Source organism: Ochotona curzoniae, unplaced genomic scaffold, assembly GCF_017591425.1.
Source record: "Ochotona curzoniae isolate NIBS_2020 unplaced genomic scaffold, NIBS_Ocur_1.0 contig_2692, whole genome shotgun sequence".
Classification (NCBI taxonomy): Eukaryota; Metazoa; Chordata; class Mammalia; order Lagomorpha; family Ochotonidae; genus Ochotona; species Ochotona curzoniae.
In genome coordinates, this window is record NW_024465556.1 from 20,266,941 (window position 1) to 20,294,039 (window position 27,099).

The following is a 27,099-nucleotide window of genomic DNA, read 5'->3' on the forward strand; positions in this document are numbered from 1 at the left end:
GCTTCCCAAGAATCCTGACTTCTGGATTCTGGCTCCTGCCTCAAATCATCCTTGAACACTTGCTTCTACCCTTGTGCTGACCAACACTGCCCACTGCGACACAGCTGCCCACTACTCTGCCCCCATCTCCCACCTGATGACCGGTTCTGGAGTCACCTTGGCAAAATTCAGGTCCTTTCCTGCTCCTCTGTATCTGCTGTTTGCATGTTTGTTTCTTGTTGCAGTCTAAACTGTCACCTCTGGTTAGGCAGCCACCAGCCTCTGAGGAAGAAGGAAATGACTGTCTCTGTGTTTGGGGGGACAGGCTTGAAGAACTGACATGTTCTTCAGTCCAGGAGGTGACTGTACAAGAGGCTCACAAAACAAGAGGACAGGATAATGACCCTCTGCTGATTATGAACTTGTCCAAGGAGCTGTGTCAAGTCCACCCCAGCCTTGGAATCATGACACCCACTATTTCTTTCTTCTTCACTCCTATGAGGGCCTGTCAAATGCTATTAGTCTGTGCATTACGAGGTGAATTTACTTAGCTAAGCTGTCTTGCCTTCCTTTTTCATTCTGCCCACGAAAGAAATTGTGAAGGTGACATTCTGTCCTCAACCCTGACTTGGCTCAGGCCATTTTGCCATTTTCTATACTAGGACCTGTCACACTGGCAGACTCTGATGCAGGACATCCTATACAAAAAGACTCCAAGAAAGGGATGCATCATAAGCAGATGAGTTTATTTCACTTAATGACCCAACGATGCCTAAGAGGATAATTTGCTTTTGTCCAATCATATCTTCCCTTCCCTTCAGAAAACTAATGTCTAATACTTCCTAGGAGTCAGAACATGAAGCTCTCTTCATTGTGTTCAATTTCTCTATTTGAGTTGTTATCAATTATCCTTGCTAGGCCAGTTAAGGGGTTCCTATTGGCACAAATTACGTGCCTGACACATCCTACATAAATCCTCATGTCTGTGCTACTCCACCTTATTGCAAGTCTCAGGACTGGTGGCAGAATGGCTGAGTGTCCCTCTGGAGAAACTGCCTCTCTCACACCTGGTACCCTCCTCCATAGCAGTCCTTGAACCACTTCAGCACACAAGGAAGCCTGGCAAAGGCTGGGGCTGAGTGGTCCTTCTCTTCTACCCTTCAGTGTTAACAGCATTCAAAAGGCCCTAATAGAACTTCCACACCTTTCCTTATTCTGAAACAAGGATCCTCCCTAACCACATGCTAGGGCACCACTTCCTCTGATGCCTGCAAAGGGTCCCCACTGTCTATGACATGACTGGGCATAACAATGCACTCACATTTTCAACATCAATGATACCAGGCCAAAGATCTTTTCCCTGTTTCTTCTGTCTTCCTAATTGGGTAAGACTGAATGAGATTGACCAAACTCAACACCCCTGTGCCTCAGCTTTCCCAGCTGTGAAATGGGGCAAGACTGGGAGTTAGCTGTCTGTGAGTTCACAGGCATGTGACACTCTTAGAATGACACCAGGCAACTGGTAAACAGAGCACAAGAGTAGGTCACACTACCTATCAGCAAAGAAATCTCATCATACAGGGCCGGGTTAAAGGAGATCCCCTATTCCAGGCTCAGCCCCCAAACCAGAGGTAAAGAGCTCTTTCTGTTCTTATAACCCATGCTAAAGTAGAATCTCCTAGCCATTCTTACTCTACTGTCTATATAGACAGTATTATAGAGCTTTGGTTTCATAAACTCCCCTAATGTATCAACATTTGTGTATAACCTACAGCTATTCTCCCATATACTGTATTTCACCTGTAAGTTACCTGTAATGAGTAAAACCTACAGTGTAAATACTACAGAAGTAGTCTGCCATAGTGCTGGATTTAGGGAAAATGATGAGAAAACAAGTTTGCAGATGTTTGGTAGAGACATATTTTTGAAAGATATTTTTGATCTACAGTTTGGTTGATTAAAGGTGGGAATCCATGCATATGGACAGACAATTGTACATCCTTGTCTGTCCCCCATACTAAATCCCAAGCATTATAGAGATCTTATCTAAGCCATCTTACTTATGATCTCTCAAAGGCCTTCCACTAAACCTTGAACACAGTCAGCTCTCACTAAACATTGATGGAGTGGTCATTAGTCAAAAATAATAATAATAATAATAATAATAATAATAATAATAAAGGTAGTGGTGGCAGCCGAAGGGCACAATATCTGGGGTTCCATGTGAAGACAGAACATGAGAGTTCAGGCAAGAAATCTTTACTACCTGCCCAGAGGAAACATATTCTCATGTAGAAAGCCTTTGTGATGACAGCTTCTTGAAAGTGGCCATGAAATGAAATGAATATAATCACTGATCTGAAAGCAGGTGCATCAGTGCTGGCTAAGATCATACTGAGTGATGGCCAGCTCTGAGGTACAGCGGGTTGGAGACACTTGCATCAGGGTGCCGATTCAAGTTCTGGCTCCTCTGCTTCTAACCCACCTCCATACTCATGATTCTGGAAAGCCACTGCAAACTGTCATCCACATGGGCTACCCAGATGAAGGTTCTGGTACCAGCTGTTGAAGACACTTGTGAGAGTCAGTTAGCAGCTACCACATCTACATTTCCTTCTTTGCCTCTCTCTCTGCCTCTGTCACTCTGCCTTTCAAATAAGTAAATAAATCTTTCATTTAAAATCAGTCTCCTGCTGTGCTTTATTTTTTCTAGAGAGCTTTCATTTCCAGGGCTTTGCAGCTGAAGCAGGATGTGCTTATCCTGATAAAGCATCAAACTCACTCAACAGGGAGAACCAGGCAACAGGCTTGCATGAGTTCATTTTCATCCTGGTGAAATGCCTGCGGCAGGCTATTTCAGAAAGAAAACCGGGGGTGTCGTGGCTCATGGTTCTGAAGATACAAGTCCTGTTACCCAGTGACCTTCTGGATAGGGTGAGACAGAGGCAGGAGCTCTGAGAGTGAACATGCCACAAGATAGAGAGTGTGGGGATATCTTCTGAGCTTTCCTCTTATAAAGCCACCAGAATTCAATCGTGGAGGCTCCACTCCCAATGACATGAATCCATCTCACTTCCCACAGGCCTCACCTCTAAGCAACATCATGGTTGGGTGTAGCTTCCCACCTCTACACGGGCATTCAATAATTCAAGGCACCCAGTCTGGAGTGGGGGTACTCAAACTCTACCCAAGCCATTACAAGGCTCTTGATGGTTTTAGTGAAAATCCACAAGGACTCCCCAAATCATTCCAGGTGAAGATATCACCAAGGCAGATGGAGGAAAGCCCTTGGGATGCTCCATGGCTCTGCCCATCTGGCTGAGTGTCCAGTAAGAAGGCCATCTGTCACAGGAAGCATGCCCCTGGCTTGGCACACAGACATTCACCTTGGCTCAGTCAGCCAGCAAGGGCTGTTTACTGTCAGGCTGACTATGAAACATGCTACCTCAGGATCCAGACACAATAAACGAGGCTATTCACCGGATGATCACACAGAGAGCTGAGCGACACTTAAACAACAGGGCCAGCCCGGAACCAGAGCAAAGGGGAGACAGGGACCATTAGTGGAGGGTCCCCCTGGCATTTCCTGCCGAGAGATGATGTGGAAGAAATCCTCACACAGGACCCTGCTTTTATCTGCAGAAGACACAGTGGTAAATTAGAGCCCATCCTAGCCCAGGCCGGGCTCCGGAGTTTCTCTTGAAGCTATCGCTATCACCGTCCACAGGCCACTAAAACCTGCCTGCATTCAGAATGATTGATTCTGCTCAAACAGCAAGCCACAAACCTGTGGTGAAAAACCCTCTTCAAATAAGTCATTAGCTTCCTTTATGGATTTTTTGGGTTGTAAGGAATAGGGCCTGGGAGTCCTATCTTCAATAGAATAGAGAGGCATAGAGGGGGTTTTGGAGGAGGTAGGGGAATTAGAAAAAGTCATAGGAGCTGGTGAGCCCTTTTGCTCCCTGCCAATCAACAACCAGGATCTAGCTAAAACAGGGCCCAGCTGCCTCCTGGCCAAGGCAGGATCCTCCAACACTAGCTCAAAAGTCTTGGTTGGGTCCCATCATTCATAAATTGGAAAGGAAAAGGGAGAGGGGGGTCCAGCAAGGCTCCATCAGAGGAGGCAGTGTGCCCAGGACACAGGAAGCCAAGGCGAAGGAGGAGCATCCTGACTTTGTGACTTGTCCCAAAATGGTCCATACCAGGGGAGCTGTGATGGAGATCACTGTGGGCTGGCCAGGTGGACCAACCCGACAATAGCCACCAGGGCTGCGATGGCAGCCCAAAGTTACCAGCCCACAAAGCTAGAGTTCTGGAGCTTGGCAAGCGCCAGCTCAGTACCTGACCCATGTTTTAGCAATTCTGATGCACCACGGAGCAGACAGCTCCAGCCCAGGATGACTGGTTCCCTCAGCCCCTCTCCGACTTGCAATGAAAGCAAGATCCACTTTGAAAATTCTCCCCCATCATGCAAACTGACATAGGCATGCTTTTCAAAAACCCACAGCCAATCTGTTGATCATTACTTATTTACAAAGGCCTTCAGGCAGAAAGTCCTTGTAAAAACCATACTTGATACGGTATACACTAGCTTTTTCTGCTTGTGGACAAAAAAAAAAAAGTCCCCCAAGGCTACCTCAAACCATCACTTTCTATTGCACATAAAATGTAGCATGTAACACTAAAGTAGTTAATATATATGGTATAATATATCTACAGGAAAAGGCATTTGTGTAGAAGTATGTTAGCCTGAATTTGGTAATTTGATGTTTTGCTGAAGGCTACGACTTAAAAAAGCCTCCACCTCATACAGCAGACCTGTCATCCTGGTACCCAAGAGCCAACAGAATAAAGAAGTACCCTTAAGCAGCAAAACTTTGACACAGCTTTGAAGCATATGAAAACAGTGTAACTCCTCAGAATTATTATTACTCGAGATCAAAGAAATGAGCCATACTTTACATAGCAAACAGGGACAGGGAATTTGGCTCCAAAGGGCTCAGGTTTTTCAGACTTCTCTTTATTTATTTATTTGCTTCTCTAAATTTAGGCTAAGGAAAGTGCCCAGGCCTCTCTCTCTCTCCTCTACTTTAAATGGAGAACACTATTAGCATTAGATAAGGCGATTACCTAAAGGTGAGTCAATAGGAAATGAATGCTAGCATGACAACTGGCGTCATAAAAATGAGAAGCTTGGCAGTTGGTGCGTTTTATTCTTCCTCATAAACTGTAAACAAGCATGTAAATCAGTGGCACCCAGGCAAGGCTGAGCACAGGGGAAGGCAAAGAACTTTTAAGCAAACATTAAATAGGAATGGATGGTTAATGCCCAAGCAGACAGGGCTGGGTGAGTCTCACACTGAGCCCCCATCCACTGGCATGTGAAGGAGGGACTGTCCTTGCCTAGGTCCTGGAAAGCCAGACAAGCAGGCAGGTGCATATGCCATGGAAAAGGAGGAAACGGAAATCAGCCTTGTTTTCTTTCAGCTATCAAGCAGAAGGAGGTGGCCAAGGGTGACTGAGAGAGGGAGTCCCAGCAAGATGGCAGGAATCCTCCAGGGCGGGTAGATTCAGAAGCAGTCCTGTCTCACCAAGGCATAAGTTAGGTTGTCAGAAGAAACAACACTTGGACGGTTGGAAGATGAAACGGGGAGGTAAGGTGGGGGAGCTCAGTCAAAGGAGTTTGTAGAGAGGACCCCACTGAAATCTGACATTTCTTAGAGGAAGAGGTGGGGGTAAAGCAGGGACAGAGAAAGGAATTAAGGGAAGGAAGAGAGGGAGAGAGGAAACCAAGGGAAGGAGGAAGAGATGGAGGGTGGGAGCAAGGGAGGAAGGGTGGGCGGGGAGAGGATGGTGGGGGCAGGGGAGGGCGGAAGAAAGGAACCCAGGGGAAGAAGAAAAGAAGAGAAGGAGAAGGGAGTGAAAGAGACAGAAGGAAACGAGGAAGAAAGAAGTGAGGGAACACATTGTATTCCATAATTAATATTGCTTTTAGCCTGAGCAGAACAGGATTACTTCTGAACTTTGCTTTGGCAAGTCCACAGATTATTAGACATTTTTTTTATGGGTCAAAATCAATTAACAGAAATTTGATTTCAATGGACAGGATAAAAGGAAGGTAATCTTCAGGTTCATTTTTGATTGTGATGATACATCTCACATATGGCCTTAAGTACAGAAAACAGTCCTCCGAGGGGCTCCGGCAGAAAGAGACTTGCCGCAGGCAATCCTAGCTCGCGGGCTGCTCGGATTGGCTGCCGCCGTCATTAGTGCCACTGCTGTTTAGGAACTACACACAGACAGGACATGGTGACAGCTAAGACTTTAAAGCCTATGTATTTTTCAAACAGCTTTTCAAACTGTTTTTCATGACAGAATTTTTTCAGCTCTATCATTAACTGCTGACAAGCTGACAGAGTAAATACTCCAGCCTTTAAGAAGCCATCTGAAGCATCGCACTCCCCTCCCCCCCACACCCTTTTAGCCCACCCTTGCTGGGTGAGGGAGGCTGTAGGCCAGGGCAGGGTGGGGAGGGGCCTGTGAGCGCAGAAGGATCTAGAGAGAGCGAGAGAGAACGAGAAAGGGGCACGGGCGGCCCTGTCCTTACCTCATCAGCTTCGGGGAGGAGTTGGGTGAGTTCCGCATGCCTCCATTCCGTTGCTTTTTTTTGGGTGATAGTGTTGACGGCTGCTCATCTTCAACTGGAAATACAGGTAGCTCATAAGATTAGGAACAGCGTGAGGGCAGACGGTGAAATACAGGCAAGATATCAAAGGACACACACTCAAGGCTCAGTCACACGCTAGGAAGTCATGGCTGCCTTTTAGACCCAATGGCAAAGACCAAATGAGTGAGTTAGTCAAGGAGGCCAGTTTAGGGGTGGTGTGGGGGAGGTGTTCCTTTCCACACCAGCCTTTGAACATGCACTTCAAACAGACTACAACAGTTTGTCAACACCCTGCCATGAGGGAGAAAGAGAAATTGTGATCTATATATTGTGATATATATAGATATATATAGTGAGCAAGCTATTGAGATTCTGCAAATTAATTTAATTTTGGTTACTTGATTGAGCTGGCTCACTGAATGAGTTTTCTCATAACCAAAATCAGAACTAGAGCTGTCCAAGACACAGCAGCATCATCACTGGTGTCCTGCTGCTTTTCCAAATGAAGCAGCTTAACAGGCTCCTGATCCCTTGCACACCAGAGAAAGAGCCTTGAAGACAGGCAAGGATTCAGCATCTTCACAGCCAATGTTTCCATCAGTCTGGACTGGGAACACTGGTGCAAGCTAGTGCCAGAATCCTTGGCCCAACTCTGCTCTCATCCCTTCAAGTGCCAAAACGGAGGGTACTTGGGGCTGTGCAAATGGGATCCTTACTGAATTCCTGAAGACAGTAGGACTGGGGCTGGCAAGGCTGGTGAGCCGGGCTGGAGAGAAGCCACAGAGTAGAGGAAGAGATTGCCATTGAATGCTATCTCTGGAAACGTAGTGGAGGGCAGCATAGGAGATCGGAAACCAAAGGCTGTTTTCCAAATAGCTAAACCACACAGATGGCTAAGCGATGCGAAGCGTCACTCATCGACAGCACAGCACTCTCTACCACTCTTGCCTGGAGACACCCACTAAAAAGCTTTCTGGATGTAGTAGCCTGCATCATGCTTCTTTTTAGGATCGCGCTGTTCAATAATTAGCAGATGCACACCCAGCCCATCACCTGAGGGCATCAGCAACAAGCTTCTAGTGCTCCTCTCCCCACCCCCCACAAGTCAGGCTAATGCTGCAACGTCAAGAAGGAAGAATAAGCTCTTCATATTCCTAGAGTTGACTGAAACACAGACTAGGAGGTAGCACCCCTGAAACTCAGAACGCACGGCAGTTACCTTGAAACTAAGAGAAACGTTAGCAGTAACCACGGTGAAAGAAGCCTGAAATATGTTAACAGTGTGTGCATCTTAGAGAGGAGGGGAAATACCGTATCAGCTATGTGACGCTATCCAGGAAGACCTATACCACAGCATGCATTACGTGGTCCTTCCCTGAAAACCCCAAATAAATTTAGCAGGTTATGGTACATGGCTCCAAATGGATTACAATAATCCACTGACCAGCCAAACCCTTTTTTTTTGTGCTCTTATATTCTACCCTCTGTGCTGGGTTGTCCCGGATTGTCTGACACCAAAGGAGCAAGGGAAGGGTGCGAGGTGAGAATGATACTGAAAGGAATGAGGGATGAAAGCACCTGCAAATGCTCACAGCCCACTCACCCCACCACATGCTCCCTCTGCTGCCCCTGCCCCAGGCTGCGGCCGGCCGTATCAGTCACTCAGTGCTCCAGGCAGGGCCTGCGTGGCTGGGAGGATATCGCATCTTATCAGAAATGAGTATCCACAGCAAATCACACAGAGACTAAACAGCACTTAAAAGATTAAAGGAAATAAATACAAGCTACATAAATGGTATTGAAAAAAAATCACTTGGAGTTGATATGCATCTCTCGGCAAACATGCAGGCACTCGGAGCTTGACCTGAATCCATCTTCCTTTCACGGGATAGGGATCTGCGCATTCAAGGCAATTACAGGATAGAAATTGTGTGTGTGGTATGTGTGCACAAGTATATTTTTACATGTTTCCCATCATGGATGGAATAGAAATCCCTGCAATGACTACCCCCATAATACAAGGTCACTTTTTCACTTGCAACTGTTGTAATCTAGGATGACCTAGATTAGCTGCGGAGCAAGCTGGGAAGAATGAAGTCTTTGTGTGTGTGTGTTACTGTGTACACAAATTGATCTAGTGGGGATGCTGCTGCTCTTCTTTCACATGTCTTCTAGAGGTTTTACTGCAATACCCAAAAAGGTCTTTTTATTTAACCTGGTCTATGCAAGCCCACCATATTATCAGTGGTTATACCCAGTGACACAATGAGTGTATTATACAAGTCAAGACCTGAACAAAAGTCACCTTTACTGGAATTCCTGCTGGAAGGTTTGGGCTTATTTATCCTTCTCTGTCCTGGATCTACACTCAGTACGCTTTGTTGGTTAAAGATCTGTTAGCTCCACACATGGTCACTTGCTGTTCCCATCCCTGATCTTCAGATGGAAGACTGGCAAGTTAATACATGTTAGCCGGCTCCAGGGACAGCTCATTTTAGTGGCAAAGTTCTGCCTCCTTCTATGCAAGGAAACTCTGTTTTCACTGCAACTCAGAAAGATCATCCATCATAATCATACTGCATTTAAACTGGGATTTGTTCTCTTAAATGAAGCTTGTGTTCAAAGGATTGCTCCTGCACTTGTGGCTTGCAAACATAGATCTGTTCCCTGAAGAGATGTGTGAGGGGGTGGGGGGGCTGGGGAGATATCTCCAGCATAAATACGTGAACATCATGTAACAGAGACCATTACATATGGCTGAGGTCCCACAAGAGAAGCAGCGATAATTTCTTCCTCCTAAGTAGGATATAAACCATATTTAATTATTAGCCTTTATATGGATCCCATCCATTTCTGCCTACTTAAAGAAAGCAGATCTAGGAAAAACTTTCAAACTATAAAATATAATTTCCATCTCATGGCTTCTGTGACTCCACAAGGGGAATAAAAAGAGAATTAAAAGGGAGATTTCAATTTACCTACATTCCTGCAAGATGAATGAGTTTAAGTAATGGGCCCCTACCTCATGACAATGCTTACTGACAGGCTCATATTTAAGCTACTCTTCTGCTAATTGCCACACACCTCTATCTCTAGTGTTTTCATTTGCCTTCGTGCTGTGGAAGCCACATGGAGATACGATCCTTTAAAGAAACTTGACTTACCAGCTTCTTTAAAACACAAACAAGCTAGGAATCTATCGCGGAATTTTTATAGGAGCTGAACTCCTTCTAGTCTCCAAGTACTCGTAAAATTCAAGGGCTTGTTTTTGCACATCCCTAAGTATAACACTTAATGTGCTGTTGTAACTTCCCAGCGCTCCCTTGTCTAATAGGCACTGAATCTAACAGTTTTACAATTTGGGAAGACTCAGCACTAGCAAAATGTCAGGCAAGTCTAATGAGGCTTCAGATCCCCTGGTTTGCGCTGGAGTTTAATTTAAAGTTACAATGATGTTTTAACATGTTTGCTTATACTTGACTAAAGAGGATTCATTATTTCAATGACATAACCTCCAGACAATGTTCTGGGAATTGATTTAAGATGTGGTGGTAATTCCAACAGCCTTAATGCAGAGTTGAACATCTGTAACAACATTTTACTCCACTTTTCATCAGCATTCTGTTTTCCAGCACGAGGCTCGGCAATGTCTTCCAGAAACACTGGCCAGAAGTCTGGGTTTACTTCAAAATGGTCATATATTTTACTAGATTTTGGTAAAGAAATATCTTCTTTTATCCCCCTAGCCAGGTTGCAAATACCATGTCAGGGTTCACTAATGCCTCTTTATGGGTCCTTGAAGTGAAATGGGGCAGCAACTGCAATTCTGAGCCTTCCTGAAGAACCCAGTACCTACACATTATGGACCAAATGGTTAGTTAGCTACAGCCAGGATCAGTCTCTCGTTTCCCTGTTTCCCCAGTGAGATTTGGGGGGTGTGGGGGGCGGGAGGATGATTCTCTTTAAGATGTAAAGGTGAATGTGCTGGCTGGAGTTAAAAAATAGTCCAGAGCAAATAAACTCTGAAACATACTGAAAGTCAAACAACCCGTACATGTGAGTCCGCCAGCTATCTCTCGTACGTTATTCATCACCACATCTGGAGAAGCCCACATCTGTACACACTTAGCAGGTCATTAGTAACGTCACATCCACACTGGAATCACTCGGAGTAAGAATCATGCAAAGTGGTTTGAACACAAAGGCTTCTAGCGAAGAGGACTTCTTTCTAGAGTCTCCAGCAAGCTGCTAGTTTGGGGGCGGGGTCATTTTTAATGATTATTTATTATTGGTTAGGCTTTTCCTTTTTGGTGTCTCCCTGCCCAGCAAGCTAAAGGCATGCTGAAATCCACAGTGGGACATTCTTTTTCAAGTGGGCTCAGCATGTTAAAAGAGAGCATTGAAGGATGCAAGTTACTAAAACTTGGGGTGGATCCCCAAGTACTCCTTCACCTGGCTCGGGCACAAGCCGAGAATTGGGAGTTGTGTTCTTGAACTCAAATGGGTCTTTGGAATAGCGTGATCTAGCTCCATGCTTGACTGCCAAACAATAAGAAGAAAAGAAAATGGAAATTAATCCCCAGTGAAATAGCATGATAGAAAAGTTCCAAAGTAATCTCAACATGAAATGGAACCCATACTCTGGATGGAAAGAGAGGCCTGTTTCTCACAGCTAAAGTGAGCTCTCTCTGATCCTGGTGATTTTGCAAAACTCCTTTTGCTATTTAATTGTCATCAATTAATAAGGATCATATCTGTGGAAATCCAGAAGATAACTTTGGGCAATAACATTTGCCATATGCAACTCCCCTCGCCCCAGCAACATATGTGAATATAGCAGAGTCAGCCCTATTATCTCCATGGCCTACTGGAAGGAATCCTCCTGCTAATAGCTACATTAACATCAATTTAATCTCAGTGCTAAGCTATGGCTTTCCATCTCAAAACACGGGCATGGCCCGTTTCCTCGTCTGTGACATCACTTTAACACCTTGGGCATGCCACTCTTGTGAAAGGGAGTGGTGCAGCATCTCCTCGAGTCAAGTGACACCAATGTAAAGTTCGTATCCTTTCAGGCTACAAATCTGGCAGCATTAAAATCAAAGGGAGAAGAGCGGGGAGGAAATTGCTAGAAGAGAGAACTAATGGTATACTTCCTATTTTTGATGGGTTCACCAAACACTTCCTCAAGAAAAATTGTGGAAGTCACAGTAACACATTTGCTTTACAATATGAGTGCTCACCATGGACAAAAGGCCCACGCTAACCACACCATCCTCTCTTATGATTGTCCCAGACTGCCACCAGGGAGTCTGGATTAGTTAAGTCTCTCATGGTCAATGTAGCACCACTATAGCCATATTGGATTGGGGCACAGGATGGCAGCACACTTTACAGAGATTGTTTGCTGTTCTATCATCTGAGATTAGTATGACCCTGGATGCCTGTTACACAAACTAGACCAAGGAGAGGGTGTGATGGTCTCCTGAAGCAATGAAAATCAAAGCATCAATCACAAAATAATGAACAAGTAATCCATGCTGTGCAGCTGGTACTATTACCACTATTATATATGGAGATGAATCCCATAGAAGACAATGTCATATGCCCATCAATGATCATGCGCTAAGTCCATCTCTGATAAGAAAAAATGAATTTGAGGCCAAAGTTCTATACCTAAAGAGCCATGAACAGCTCAGCTTCAGAGTACTGGGGAATTCAAATGCGTGAATTCCATGGGATGAGCTTCTAGTCTAACAAGCTTGGGATAATACATGGTTAAGTTCTTCAAGTGCAAAAAAAATTTTTTTGACATACATGAAAATTCTTTTTCCATAACACATTTTCCATAGGCTTTATCAAGAACTTTAAAAATTTTATACCAAGACAGACATTAATTCATTTCATTTTCCATAAACACCTGTTTGAATAGCAGTGAGAAAAAGAGAGGGGTGGAGGGAGGGGAAAGAGATAGAGAAAGAGAGAGAGAGAAAGAGAGAGGGAGAGAGAGAGAGAAATGTTCCCATTCACTTATTAACTCCCCCAATGACCCTAATGGTGAGGACCGGGCCAAAGCTCTCTGATGTAGTTGTAAGTGGCACAACTATCTGAGCCGTATTATGGTTAGGATATGCATTAGCAGAAAGTTAGAATTGAAAGTGGGACATTTTAACTGATGCAACTCTGATGTAGGATGTAGCATCTTAATTAGTAGGCCAAATGTCTTCATCTCCAAGAACTTGTTGAAGTATCACCATCCCTAAGCCTGATGCTCACATCGTAGTAGTCTTGATAACATCTACGTATGAAGTGATTTCTTCAAAATTGAGACTAAAACATTCACGTAAAGATAATGAAAAGATAAAGGTTGCCACCCCTGCAAAGCAACCTCAACCATCATAGCCTCAAGTGTATCATAAAATTCTCTAAAACTGAACAATGACATTACCATAATACCTTATCCAGTATGGTGATTTCACAACTTCCAGCCAAAAGCTAAGAAATCTATTTCTTTGGAAGCCCCAAGGGACGTAGGTTCAAAATGATAAACCGTCATTCTCTAAAATGCAATTGAAAAAAAGTGTCTGCAAGTGAACCAGCCTGAGTTAACACGTGCACAGGGAGCACCTGCCCCACAATGGGCTGACAAGGCATGAGTTTGCACAGGGAGCACCTGCCCCACAATGGGCTGACAAGGCATGAGTTGGGGAACTTGTTATGTTTTATTTCTGGCTTTTGTGGAGTTAATAGGAGAATGGGGAGGGAGACTTTAAGGAACAATAAGTTAAGCAGAACTTGATTACAGGGTTCATTTCTGACTCTATTCACTGCTTGGAAAATCTGATGTGTACAGGTTTGAGTCCATCAACACAGAGTGATGAAAGAATTCACCTCCTATATAAATATATGAACAGCAATGTGACCTGAAGTGTAATGTACTTAAGTACCTCTAGAGCTAACACACCCTCTAGAAAGGAGTTGAGTAGAGGATACAAACCACAGAACCCAGCAGCCTCATCCCCAACCACAAGCCCAGTGTCCCACTCTGAACTTGGCAGAGGTCCCTTGTAACCAGAAAGTGAGCTCTGAGATCTCCACTACAACCCTACCCTGCTGCAGTCACTCCTCCAACACCTGCCCTGCTCTGCTGTCAGCAACAGATTCCTTCTGCAGACCTGGTTGCCTTTGGCCTCTTCTTCCTTTTCTCTTGGAATAGACTTTAGCGTCTCAGGGACAAACAAAAATGCCATTGACAATGAGAGAGACAAAAACATCCCTGAATTATGGCTAAGGAGTTTGGGCATGGAGAAGGTTGTAGGAGACAGAAGACAAGTTTGATTTGGTTTGAATCGGGCGGGGAGAAGAGTGAACAGGAACTTAACAGATGCAGCTCCATTTCAACTTCTTCTCTTCCTCCTCCCCATGTCAGCCAGATGGTGAAAGTTTTGAAGCTTTTTGTGTTCCTAGCATGTGTAGCCCATGTTCCTGGGGGACAATTTTTAGGGTCAGGATAAACCCTGCCTGGTTCCTAGCACCAAGAGCCACCCTACCTTCCTCCAAAAGCCTGTAGCCTACGTCATGGGGTGATGACCCCTGAGCTAAGACCAGGTTGCTCATTTTTAATTAGTTTGGGGATAGAGACCTAAGAACAACACCATTTTGTAGCACATTCAAATGATATCAAATTCAAACTGCAGTAACTATCAACAAAACATTATCGCTCCCCAGCCATGACCGTGGTTTGTTTATCGCATGCTCAAGGCTGCTTTCACTCTGGAGCTGAGTAACTGTGATGGAGGCCATACGGTTTGAAGGGTCTAAGATGTCAACAAAACTGACCCTGCCCAGAAAAGCTCTGCAGTATTTGAATCCGTGCACAGTTTCCTAAGCTCTCTATAAAGATCATGCTTTTTCCAACCTGCCAATGCAGCCAGACTAAAAAAGACAAGCACAGGGAAGCCACAGGAAGTGTCACGGTTTTGGGCAAGTCAGAAGGAAGAGAGCCGACCACGATCTGGGAACCCTCATCCCTAGCCTGCAACCTGCTGGGAGCCCTGCTGGTGTGCCTGCATTGGAAGACGTGAGTCAGGTGAGCTGCACATCTCCCAACTGGAGCCTAAGTCTATCCAGTCCTCTGAGAATCCAGGCGCCACCCCACCTCCCGTGAGCAATCCCTCGGAGCTGTCAGTGTGGGCTGCCAATCCACCCTGTGAGAGGCCCGGACAAGACAACAGATTAACCATTAGACTAGATATGTTGAAAATATACAGCTTCAACCTTTCCCCAGCTAGCTCAGAGCGATATATAGATGATTATTTCAACCGTCAGCTGCCGCATAGATTTAAACCCCTGCACAATAACTCCTGGATTCATCTGCCCCTTGTCAGACTCGTACAGCTTGAGTCGGAGGATACATGGTGTGGCAGTTTCACTGTGAATCCAGAATGATCCAGACGTCTGCTGCCTCTTTGTTAACAGCAAGCCAAACTGATGAGTTTGTAATGCATTTCTTATCAAAGGTAGTTTCAGACAAGAAAATGTGCCCATCAGTGTGGCTAGAAATCCACATACACTAGATTATGGGCTTAATCAGAACATCTCTGTTATTTCCCACTAAAATCATTTTATGTCAATGAATTATGTATTTATGAATTTATAATTATCTTTGATTTTTTTCCCCTCCTGCAGTATACTTAATAAAACCATCAGCTGGAGCCTACAAAGCAGTGTGCTTAATGGATACAAGCGTGCTAATATATATTTTTTTAAGTTAATGCTGATCTCTTTGAGCTCCGTGTCTAAAATGGTCACGGTGAATGGAAGAATTATAATTTTCCACCCATACATTTAACAAAGGCAGAATGGACTGTAATGGAATTGATGAAGCCTGCAGAGGAATTCATTTCCTTGTAAGCCTTATTATCAAAGAGATTTGGATTCGCCATTGGCCAGATCAGGCCCCCTTCATAAGTATCAAAGCAAAGGCCTATAACACAGCACCGTACCTGGAACCCTGAAAGAGCTGCTTCCAGCAGGGCACTGCACCTGCCAGTGGCCTCTTGTCCTTGTTATTCTCATACCCCTGCATTCAGAATCTAAATACCAGTTTGAAAAATCACTACATCTCCTGCCTGTTTTGGAAATCAGGACATTTTGCTCAATCTGAATTTTACTGTAAAAAAAAAATCTTTTTTAATTTATGAAACTAATCACTTATCTTGATTCCCGAGGATTTGGGAACATCTGGTGCCCATGACGAAGTGCTTACCGTGCCTCACCCGAGTCCCAACCCCACCCTCTTGGAAGCCTTAGGTCTTCCAGGTCCCGCTCTGCTACCTTAGAGAGCTGGACAAAGCTAATGTAAAGCAGGAACTGCTTTTGTTTGATCATTTCACGCTGTTTACATGAGATTGTTACGCAAGGGCCTTGCAGCAAACACTTCCTCATGGATTTACAAATTGTCAGACAACCAAAGGAGTGGAAAAAGATCACGCTGCCTCAGGAATCTGAGATTTGCCACCTGCCCAGGGTGAGAAAAAGAGAAGGGAGGCGACAGGGTCAGGTGTCTCACAGACATTATTTCACACCCTTCCTCGAGTGCTCCTGCCTCACGCCGGGTGCTGTTTTACATTTTCACTCTGGGCAAAAGTTTCTGTTTTCTTCTGTTGGGCTACAGGTATGACCTTCTTTCTCTCACTCCTTTCTCCTTCACCTGCAAGGTTTCAAACACATATGACCGGCAGAAGCTGTCAGTCACGTCTGCCTTTCCAACTGCTCCTGGCTATGTGCGTGTTGAAAACGAATGGCTGCCCCAGTCATTGTGCTATTTGAAGGCTAGCCTGGACTCTAATTGTAATGCACGTGAGATTGTTTTCTAAGCCTTAGAGGTGATGCCGATAAGGACTGTTATGACCATTAACAGTGTTATGATTATCGGCTCATCCATAAAGACCATAGCTCCACGAAGCCAGGTGCAGCGAGAGCCCCCTCAAAGTCTAACCTGTATTCCAGATGGTTGCCCTGATATCTTCTCTGAAGCTCAGATAAAGGGAAAGTGCATTTTTTTTTAGTACGACCCAGGTGCCTGATGAAGAATGTTCTGCCAGAACACTATAGAAATACACTATGATCTTAACCTTGGGAGGAAGGCCCAGTCTAGATTGTGATTTTACACTAAACACAGCATTTAGTAAACTTCATAAGGGCAGAGTCACCTTCTAAAGATCTTCTTGAACTATAAAATCGTTATCTGTGTTCTCCTATAATTTATCATCTGGTACATTCTGTGCCGTACCGGAAAGTGCTAGCTTGGGGTGGGCTTGTTTCTGGGCAGCACAGGTAGAGGGCATGGTGGCGTGGGCATGGTGGCGTACAGCGCCAGGGCTGGGCCCTGGCCATCTGGCTTCACCCTCAAGGCTGGGATAGGGTGCAGATGCAGAAGCAGGTCCAGGGCTGCCAGCTTCTCATGCAGATCATTCAAACCACCAGGACTTCTCCTGGGATGACAGGGGTGGCAGGGGGCGAGGGGGGACATTCTCTGAGCGACTAGAATCAGTCTGCTGTCCAAATCCCAGCTCTGATCTCAGACAAGTGACTTAGCACCTGGATGTCATAGAGTCAACAGCTGCCCTGCTGGACCTGGGAGGCCACCCAATCCAGAGATACTGGAGGATGAAATGAGGGAGTCAGTGGCTGCAAGTGGACACACTGAGGACCAAACACCAGCCCTGATATGCTCTGCTTGGCATCTGCCTGTTGCTTCACAGAATTATACACACACAGGATCATCCTCAGTGGCAGAGATTATTCCTAAAGTCTTTGAACCTCTAACTTCTATTAAATCCTGAAAACAGTTTTAAGGCATGGGCTATATATAATTGTCAACACAGATGAAGTCCCTAGAAGGTTAACAGTCAAGTTCACAGTGCCAGTCTGCTGCTGCCCAGCTCAACCAGACTCACTCTCCATCCTGCCTGGGAAATGAACCTAGTGCCCAATCACTGTTGGAGCTGGAGCCTGCCCCCTCCTGCAGTCCTCTCTCTCCATCCTCTGCACTCCCTCTCACATTTCATATAGCCCCCAATTAACCACTCAGATCAAATAACTAGGCATTGCCAAGTGCCATAAAAACAAAAAGCCAGAAACACATGGACCTCCTTGGCAAGGGCGAGGGCCACTCCCACTAGGGGCAGGAACAGAGGACAGTGATAGAGACATGGAAGAAACCTTGCTCCTCCTGCAGCTCACAGAGAACACGAGCCGACTGGGAGGGCATTTCCGTGGGAGGGCTGCAGACTGAAGGTTACACTGGGGGGACAGTGAGAGGCACGCATGATGGGAGAGCGAGGCAGTGAAGCCTTCGCTGGGCCTTCCCATCAAGCCATCTCTTTCCTCCGTGCTTAACCCACCTCTCCAGAACAGACTGAGCTGCTTCCTCCTGGAAGCCTTCCAGGGACTGCTTCAAGGACCCCTCCTTGATTTACAAAAATCCCTCATACCCTGGCATTCGCTTATTTTTACTTCTCACAGTCCGTGGTCAGGCTCTCAGTAAGCTGCCCCCCAGCGGCCAAAATGCAATATTGCCGAGGGAAGACCTCAGACGCTAGGGTCAGGAGCCCAAGTTTTGGGCCTAGCGTGGTTCGATCCCTGTGTGATGCTGGTGAGACGCTTGCCCTCCTGTGGGATTCAGCATTAAGTAGAAGACCTTTCTGGACTCCATGCTATCTCCTGTTCCATCACAGGTACCAGCTATGGACTAAGGGGTCTCCTAACCACAAAGCCATAAATAATTGCCCAGAATCTTCTACCAGATTCAACTCAAAGCAAGAGAGCAAGGTTCCTGGGCCAGAAGCGTGGCTCTGCTCAGTAGCTGTGCAGTCAGCTTCCAGTGGCCTAAACCTGCGGTGCTTTCCAGAGCGCCAGCATTCAACCCCACCCCGGACCCACCTCAGACCCACCCCACCAGAAGCTTGGAGGCACTGCTCCTGTTTTCTTCTTGACTTTGCTCTGCTAGCTTCAGAGAGGCACAGCAAGAGAGAACTATGAGTCTGACTGGAGAACCAAGTTGGCTGCACTTACAACATAGACTACAATTCACAAGTTCTACAAAGACACAGTACCAGACACACCACATGGTCACAGTGAGGGAGGGCCAAGATACCTTAGACAACAAGCAAGCTGGGAAATAAGGGTCTTTGGGACAAGAACAGGAGGGACAGGAAGTCAGCCTCATCAGCCTAATTCATAGTACACGGGGGACACCCAAATCATGATGCCTAAGCCACATGGACTCAGGGTGGCAGTGAAGAGTGATGAGGGACAGCTTAGACCAAGGCCAGGAGGCTGCAGTACAGTGAACAAAGGTACTACCAGGAAGTCAGGTTGGCTGATGGGAAAATATCCTTGAGAAAGCAGTAGGGGCTGGATGGGGCAAAGCTTTACTTCTACTGCGATGGAATTTGGGCCATAGTGGGTAACATCATTAGGCCTCTGCAAATCTTATTCAATGTAATAATATAATTATTACATTTGCAAATGTGAAGAGGATAGTGGCTGCCTATACATCTGGGAAGAGTCCTTGTAAATGAGCTAGCTTGCTCTACTGTCCTGCTGGCTCCTTCAAAATTATGAAGGTCAACAATGAAGACACTAGTGCATGGAGTGCCCAGCCACTAGACAAGGAAGCGACTTAACGCCCTGGAAAGTGGTCCTCCTGACTTCTCACAGCCCATCCAGGAAACCCTAACCTTGACTCCAGACTGCCCATCTCTGATTTTCAAATACTCAGGCAAGTTTTGTCTCCTTTCCACAGAGAACTGGAAGGAAAGACACCAGAGTTGGACTTGCATGAACAATGACTCAACCTCCATTTTCAAAGCATATTTTCCATGAAGACCAAGTTTTAATGAGCAGATACTGGGGAGATGCCTCCCAAGTCCTCCACTCCTGGGGTCACTTCCTAACCTGTCACCTTTCACAAGCTCACAATCAAAGCCACACACCGGAGTCCCCCTCCATTCCTTCATCTGGAGCCTTCGTCGGCAACCCCAAGCCCAGCAGGCCTCTGAAAAGCTAAACTCAAATGAAAAGCTTTTCTTTTTCCCCCCACTGGATCCTCAACAGTAACAGCTTCAAGTGATTCAATTACAAGAATGATGAAGTGTGTGCATTTGAAGTTCCTTATGGTCTGATGAGTAGCATTTAACAATAGAGGCAGGGAAAGTATTTGATAATATTCAACACCTCTTCACGATCAAACAAAAACCTCCGCAAATTATACAAGGAACACATCTCAAATGATAAAGTCTACAATGACAAACCAACAGCCATATCCGACTGAATGAGGAAAAACTGAAAAGAAAACGCAGCAGTGGCTGTAAGAACACAGCAAACAGCAGCACACATGCATACCTTGTATACCTGCATCTCCCTTCCCCCCGTTTCAATGACATTAAATTTAATGAACTGATCAGCTAATGGGGGTACAACATGAATGACAGCCAACCTGTTCTTGCTGGTCAGAAATTAGTTCTGGCCCACAGGGAGAAGCACTACTCCTCGGTTAACTTGGATTCTGCGGTAATTCTTGAGGAAAGAGCATTGTGTTAAAATTATTCGCAGACAAGACACTCACCCACTCTGTCGGCCACTTTTATAACAAAGTCCCTCATTATCCTAGTGTAAAGTAAGGCCTAAATAGTGCTAGTGATGAACAGGAGCTTGCTGTAGCCTGACCAGGCGGAGGGAACTCCAGACCTGATGGTGAAGAGACCTTGTAAAGACATACGAATATTTGCAGCTAGGACGATCTGAGCTACTATCATAACACGCAACGTTCAGTGCAGTGTTAGCAACTGAGAAGTACTGTTTTAGGAGAAGTAGGAAGGGGTTTTTACAAATTACTGGCAAATTGTGTATTATCAAAGAAAAAAACCACAAAAACAAACAAAAAAAAAACACGGATTAAAAAAAGTTGCCCCCAAATAAACTTATAATTCCTTTTTTATATGAACTGTTGACTCTATTCATATATACACACACCCAAATGACAGGATAAAAGCACCGGATTTAGGGGTTTAGATGCTTCAGGACATGAAGGAGGGCATCAGCTAAGAAGAGAAAAAGCAGAATGTGGGTTCAGGGACAAAATCAGGAAACCATCCAAGGGGAGTGTCTCATTTATAGAGACGCAGCGCCACCTGCTGGCTGCCCTGCATTCGGGCCCCTCAGTTCTTTGTAGCCATCTATCTTGCCATCTAGGAATAAATACACAGCAGTATTTCTCAGCTGCTGTTGTACATAAGAATTTTATTACCAGTGGGCAGATTTCTAACACGCTGGTTGCAGTTTAATAATCCTCTATTACCTGAAGTATGGTTATACAGAAACCCAGAATGTTAATTGTTGACAAACCAATCCTAACGTGCAAAAGCACTGTAAGTCACCCAGTAAATAACCAAATAAATCAAAAGCGAAAGCTCTTTTGTTCTAACATTATCTTATTAAACACCACGACCGGATCACTTACATGAAAATAATGTTCACGCAGTTCGATGTACTAAGAGATGAGGAGAAAGGCTTTAAAATCTGAAACGTTACCTTCATTTGCAATTCAGAGGAAAACATTTTGCAAAGAATATGTTCCCTTTTTTTAAAAAAAAAATGCACCTAAACCAAGACGTCATTTAGGAAATTTTCTCATCTAACAAGACCTGAGTTATAAATAACTGAGATTACATCTATAAAATGTTGTATATTTTTTAATGGCAGCCGAGAAGCCACAAGCCCATAAGTCATGGCTGCGGTGAGCAGAGAAACACCACCTGTCATTTTTCAGAAAAAGATCACACCGACATGATAGCAAAGGAACACAATAAAAAGAAGAAGCAGGGATGTGATAGGTGACTCTGATTATATCTGCAAAGGAAACTGTGAAATAAATTAACACCCAAGTACCCACGAAAGGCTCAGCAGAGCTTCACGGCGAGCGAGTGCTACACACCAGGGAGGGCTGCTGATGGTGTATGGGCAGAAATAAAGTGCAGGCTGTGAAATCCGGTGGCGATAACTAATGATCGCTCAGCTTACAACGGTGATTTGATCTCTACTAGAAAAAATAATAATAAAAATACAAGAGGACTCCAGTGGAGAGACCTATGCAATCAGAACTGTATTTTTCACTTGGAACAAATAAAGTCCAAACGGGATCAAAGGGGCACCGGTAAATGGGAAAATGACAGTTCCTACATGGTGCTGATTCTCTGAGTTGATTTCAGCAAAACGTCCATGCTGATAACCTCCCAGGGTGTCCAGAGAAGCGAGAGCCTTCCTGGATTGTTCTGGGAAGGAGGTCAGCATCGTGGTCCATTCAGCTGATGGGAAGTCCATTCTAATTTCAAAAAGTTATTGAGATTTAATCTCCAACAGTAACAGCCAAAAGGGCCCAGGCAACAGTGTTCCATTAAACACACACACACACACACACACACACACACACACACACACACACACACACACACACTTTGTTATTTCCAAGGGAGATGAGTTCTTCCATCTTACTAAGCTGCAGAAAGCTCAGGAAAGAGGAGATTCCAACATCTAGATGTTTCCAAGTGTCCAGTGTTTGATCCACACAGAGGGTGTGATTTGTAGAGACCTGGGTACAGGCAAAGGACACTTCCAGTCTCAACTGGCACCCATGGATGATGGAGAACCAGGGTGGCCAGGAGCAATATCAAACACAAGTCAAGGTGGTGGTGAGGTCTGGTGGCATTCAGGGTGCCCATATTTGAGGGAGTCTGTGTGTGTGTGGTGATGAGCAGCTTGCCAGTCTGCTCAGATCAGACTCCTGATGTAGCAGAGCAGCAGCCTACCAAGAGAGCAGGCTTGGGCCTGGGTCCTCCTGAAAGGTGCAAGCCCTGCCTCAGGGCAGGAGCAATAAACTCAAGTCCATGAGGATTCTCGGTACGTGACAAGAGCTTGAGGAAGATGGAAGTATTATGGTCCCAAAAGAGAGACCAGGAGAGAGCCTGTCTTAATCACCCGACATACATCCCTACAGACCCACACAGGGCCACACAATGACATGAGGAAGGGTCCAGCCCCAGGTCCAGGCACTGTGTGCCTGTGGGAAGGAGCAGAGGAGGTGTCACCTTCGGAAGAAGCAATGGTCAGTTCTAGCTGCTTTCATTCAACACATGCTTAGGCGTCAAAGGGATCCGCTGCTAAGCAACCAAGATGCAAGAAGGGGGCAAGAAGGAAGAGAGCCAGCCCTGGGACCACCTTTTCCCTCCAGACTGGTCTAATAAACTCCAGGGGTGTATTTCTGACAGAGCTGACACGTCATTCAGCAGGTGAATGTTGAATTCCCACTGCATACCTTGGCTCCTGAGCATGCAGTGTGCTGAGAATTCAAGGGCCAATGACACTTTTTTGTTGTTGCTGCTGTTATTGTTGTTCACGTTTTAAAAAAAAAAACTCAACATTAAAACCTCTGTGGTTGGAATTTATGTGAAGTGTCACAGGCTCACAAAAGAGAAACTCATTCATCTTGATCTGAGGTCATGAACGGGCCAGTCAAGACAATTTCACAGAAGTGGCAATTATTGAGCTTCCAGGGAGTGGTTGGCAGTTTTTTTTCCCTAAAAGGTCAGATGGTGAATACTTTGGCAGTCACGAACTACATGCTTTCTGTTGCAGCTACTTAGACTGGCTGTTATGGCTCAAGTGGATGATGAGCGAATGGATGAGTACAAGTGTGCTATAATACAACTTTACTTGCACACTGGCTGTGGGCCACCTTTGCCCTTTGGTCCATAGTTGGCTGGTCCCCACTTTAAAGGAAAGGGAACCTCTAATTGGCACGAGCAAGGGGGGAGAGAATCCAGCATAGGAAAAAAAGTTTTAGAAAGACTAAGGATAACTATGTGGAGAAAGAACATAGAAAAACTGAAGCCAACTGTGAAAGGCTTTTAACACCATGTGAACGAGAGAAGGCGTACGACTGGAAACAGGGAACCACCGATGCATTTTCCTTCTTTAAGATGGGATGATACAGTATGATCAACGCTATGCTTTCAAAGAATCAATGGAGGTGGGTTGGTGGCAAGGGAGAGATGAACCAAAGCACAATGGTGACTGTGCGACAAAGCCTGATACGTGGTGTGGGGGCCGAGATCTAGCCATCAGCAGGATGGATGAGTATGTAGGACAGTGTGTAGGACAGTGGGATACTGTAGAATGGTACATCAGCACTCACGCTACGCTCACATCAGGATTGTTCAAAGAAAGGAGAGGCAGCGTCTGAGTGGAGAACTTGAGCCCAGTATTAACCTTGCTCCTGGTACTAATCATACTAATGAAAGAATCAGCAAGAAGTAGAGTCCATGGACTCACGAGGAATTTAAGGAAGGTGATGCTGGGGAGTCCTGGTATTAATCATACCTCAAAGATGGTTGAGGATAAGATCATCATCAAGCAAAGGCATGACGCCAGCACTTACAAGGCATGCTGTCTCTGCTTCCCACGTGTTCCCTTCCACCTTTCCCTGCAGCACCCAAGAAACCATTAGGCTTCCTGTCTCCGGGACATTTGAGAGATGGACAAGTCACAGATGCAAGCCTCTCAGAAGAATGTGCGATGACACCCCAAAGCACAATTTTCCAGAGACTCTAGTCCCATAGGAGACCCTACCAAGGATTTGGAGAGGTAGGATAAGAAAATGAGGCACCTTCAAAAAGTTCAAGGGAAAGACATGCAATGACAAAGTTACACCTGGCTATAGTGTTTTTCTGCACCCATATAAAATTACCTTTCAAGTTCATTTTCCATGATTTGTTTGAAGTCCCTTCATTTAAAAATAAATCTACCAAATACATACTATAGTAGCTAAAAAGGTCCTTTTGCCTGGAGAAGGGTGTCCCTACTTGGTGAGAAAGCCTTCCAAAGGTTAGTGTCCTGGAAATGTGATGGTAACAAAGCAAGGTAGAGCAAAACATGGTCAGGAAGGCAACTTGGAGTTGAGTAGCATTTGGAGAGGAACTACAAAGGAGCTGGGCTTAGACATCTTCAGCAGCTAACGATGCTCTGACTGTGCATGACGTTCAAGTCCATGCTGTCAGCACCATCACGGGCCCCTGGGAAGGAAACAAATGTCTGTACACTCCTGAAGATAATCCAAGGATACCTTTAAGAGAACTGATAAAATATACATATGTAAGAACCTGGTGGGGTGCCCACCTGCGTCCCTCCATCTCCAGCTCCAAGCCTGGAAGCTGAGAATAGCCCTGATACGTGAAGGGATGCCTACCTCAGAAAGAGTTCAGTATTTTCCTCCCCAGACCTTTGCTAAGTAGATGTCGCCATCTTAGAAAGTTATGCCAGCAAGGACTGAAACAAGGGCTTCTGGGTTTTGTTTGCATCAGGGAAATCAGAGTCTGAGTTGAAAGGAAACTCAGAAGCAGGACTCTGCATTCTTTTCTTCTACATGCAAATTTTGCAATGCTTTCTGGATAGGCAACATTGACCTCCAGGGACTATTGGCTACCCCTTTACATTCTCATTGGATTATTTCTATGAAGACTACGACTAAAAATCAACTAAAATATTTCAATTCCAACTTCGTAGTTTGTTTCACTAAGCTGTTTGAGTCTGCATCACTACCCTTGCTCCTCTCTACCCCCACCCAGAGTTGATGTGTCCTTTAAAAGACTAACTTGACAAGACTCAATAATTTGGGGGGAAAAAAAGATGCATTGGTGACAGTTGAAACAGTTTATTGTTATTACTGCCATCCGTATTATGTGAGATGGCAGTTCTCTGTGATCGTGGTCAAGTTCATTCCTGCTTCTGTTATTTCATGTATTAATAAAGGATGAGGAGGATAATGGTAAGGGATAGTATTAGTGAACCCACTGCACTCAACATTCCACAGGGAACTTCCTAAGAACTTCTTATGCAATGGCACAGCTAATCCTCGACACTATTCCATATGATAATCCTATTAGGATCTCCATTTTTATAAAGAAGGAAGAATCAGGAACAGAGAAGTTCTGGAACTCACCAAGAGAATACTGTCTATTCTCGGGTGACTGGGTGAAATGAGATGAGGCTGAACACCATGCCCATGTAAAACATTCATCTTTTTATAACACTCATCGCTAGCTGGGGAGCCACTAGAACATATAAAATTATGGTCCCTACCTCAGGATAGACTTCCAACATCTCCGGAAAACACACACATATTTCTTTCTCTGCTCTGAGGTTCCCTGGAATTTTAGTCGTTAACTGCCAATGAGCTCAGTTGGCTCACAGTACAGTGAAGGGAATGGCTAGGGAATTCCCTGGCATGGAGAAAATTCCATGGAGATGGCAGGCGGCATCTCCTACCTGATCGCCACCTTCATCTTAACAGAGGAAATGGGTGATGCAATGAGGCTGCCAGCAAATTTCACTTTCACATCCCAAGACTTCAGACCCTGAGACCTGACCCCCTTCCTCGCTGTCTGCAATTCTAGCATGTTTCCTGATTTCATTTGCACCTCCTGTCTCTCTTCTCTGCAGGTCATGGCTCCCTCTTTTACAATCACAACTGTTTAGGGCTTTGGCTTTGTAGCATCCCTGCTGGACTTGTTCTCTCAGTTGGAAGTGTAGCAGGCCATATGTGGACATGGACTAAGCAGTACAGAAGAAATGGCCAGCTCAACCTTGACAAAAAGCAGAGGGTGACTCAGTCATTCAAAGGCATGAGAATGCTTGGCGTAGCTGGAGAGAATGCAGAGAGCAAGCCAGACAGCACTTGGCCTCTTCCTTGTCTCAAGAAGGATAAACAGGATGAGGACAACTAATAAATAAATTTTAAAAAACCCGGCTAGGTGGTACTAAGGGTCTGTAAACCTCAATGTGGTAAGAAGTGCCCCTGGGTACTGCTGACACTCAGTGTCCCTCCTGGTCTGACATGTGGGTGGGATTCTGCCTGTGTGATTTTCATACATTGTCTCTAGATCTTCTTTCCCAACATTTCTCTTTCCCAAAGAGGGTCAACTGTACCCACCAGCTGACAATTTTCAAGTTCACATCACCAGGTCCTGCTCCCTAGGCAGTTGTCACAGCCCTACAACAAAGCTGTTGGGCCGTTTCTTTGCTCAGACATCTTCTACCAGGAAAAAAAAATGATTTTTTAATTACATTTCCTATATAAGGTGCCCTCACAGAATAAGATCAACATCCACAGGGCCGCACCTTTCAAGGGACTCCTTTTCCTGGATTCCCAGTAGCCTGCACAAGCCTCAGGTGCCCAGCCTGACTGAGTAATCAGCCATTCTGCAGGAAGCCGTGACTCTAATTGCATTGGTGGGTTTCTCACATTTTCTCCTGTAGGAGACTCAGGGACCTGTGGCTATCAGCCAATCCTATGAGCAACAGCCTGGATCCTGGAGATAGCCAGATTTGAAATG

General features: G+C 45.2%; 1 protein-coding gene across 26 annotated transcripts in view; it reads right to left on the reverse strand.

Annotated features, from left to right (window-relative positions):
* Positions 1-27,099, reverse strand: part of KCNMA1 (potassium calcium-activated channel subfamily M alpha 1) — a 664,040-nt gene that overhangs the window by 83,312 nt on the left and 553,629 nt on the right. For 24 of the 26 annotated variants that reach the window (XM_040976116.1, XM_040976108.1, XM_040976123.1 and 21 more), the window contains one exon: positions 6,587-6,680. In XM_040976116.1, the coding sequence (XP_040832050.1) occupies positions 6,587-6,680 (94 nt within the window). Of the gene's footprint in view, positions 1-6,586; positions 6,681-11,098; positions 11,186-27,099 lie in introns of all 26 variants that reach the window. The other 2 variants (XM_040976119.1, XM_040976115.1) reach the window with 1 other exon arrangement.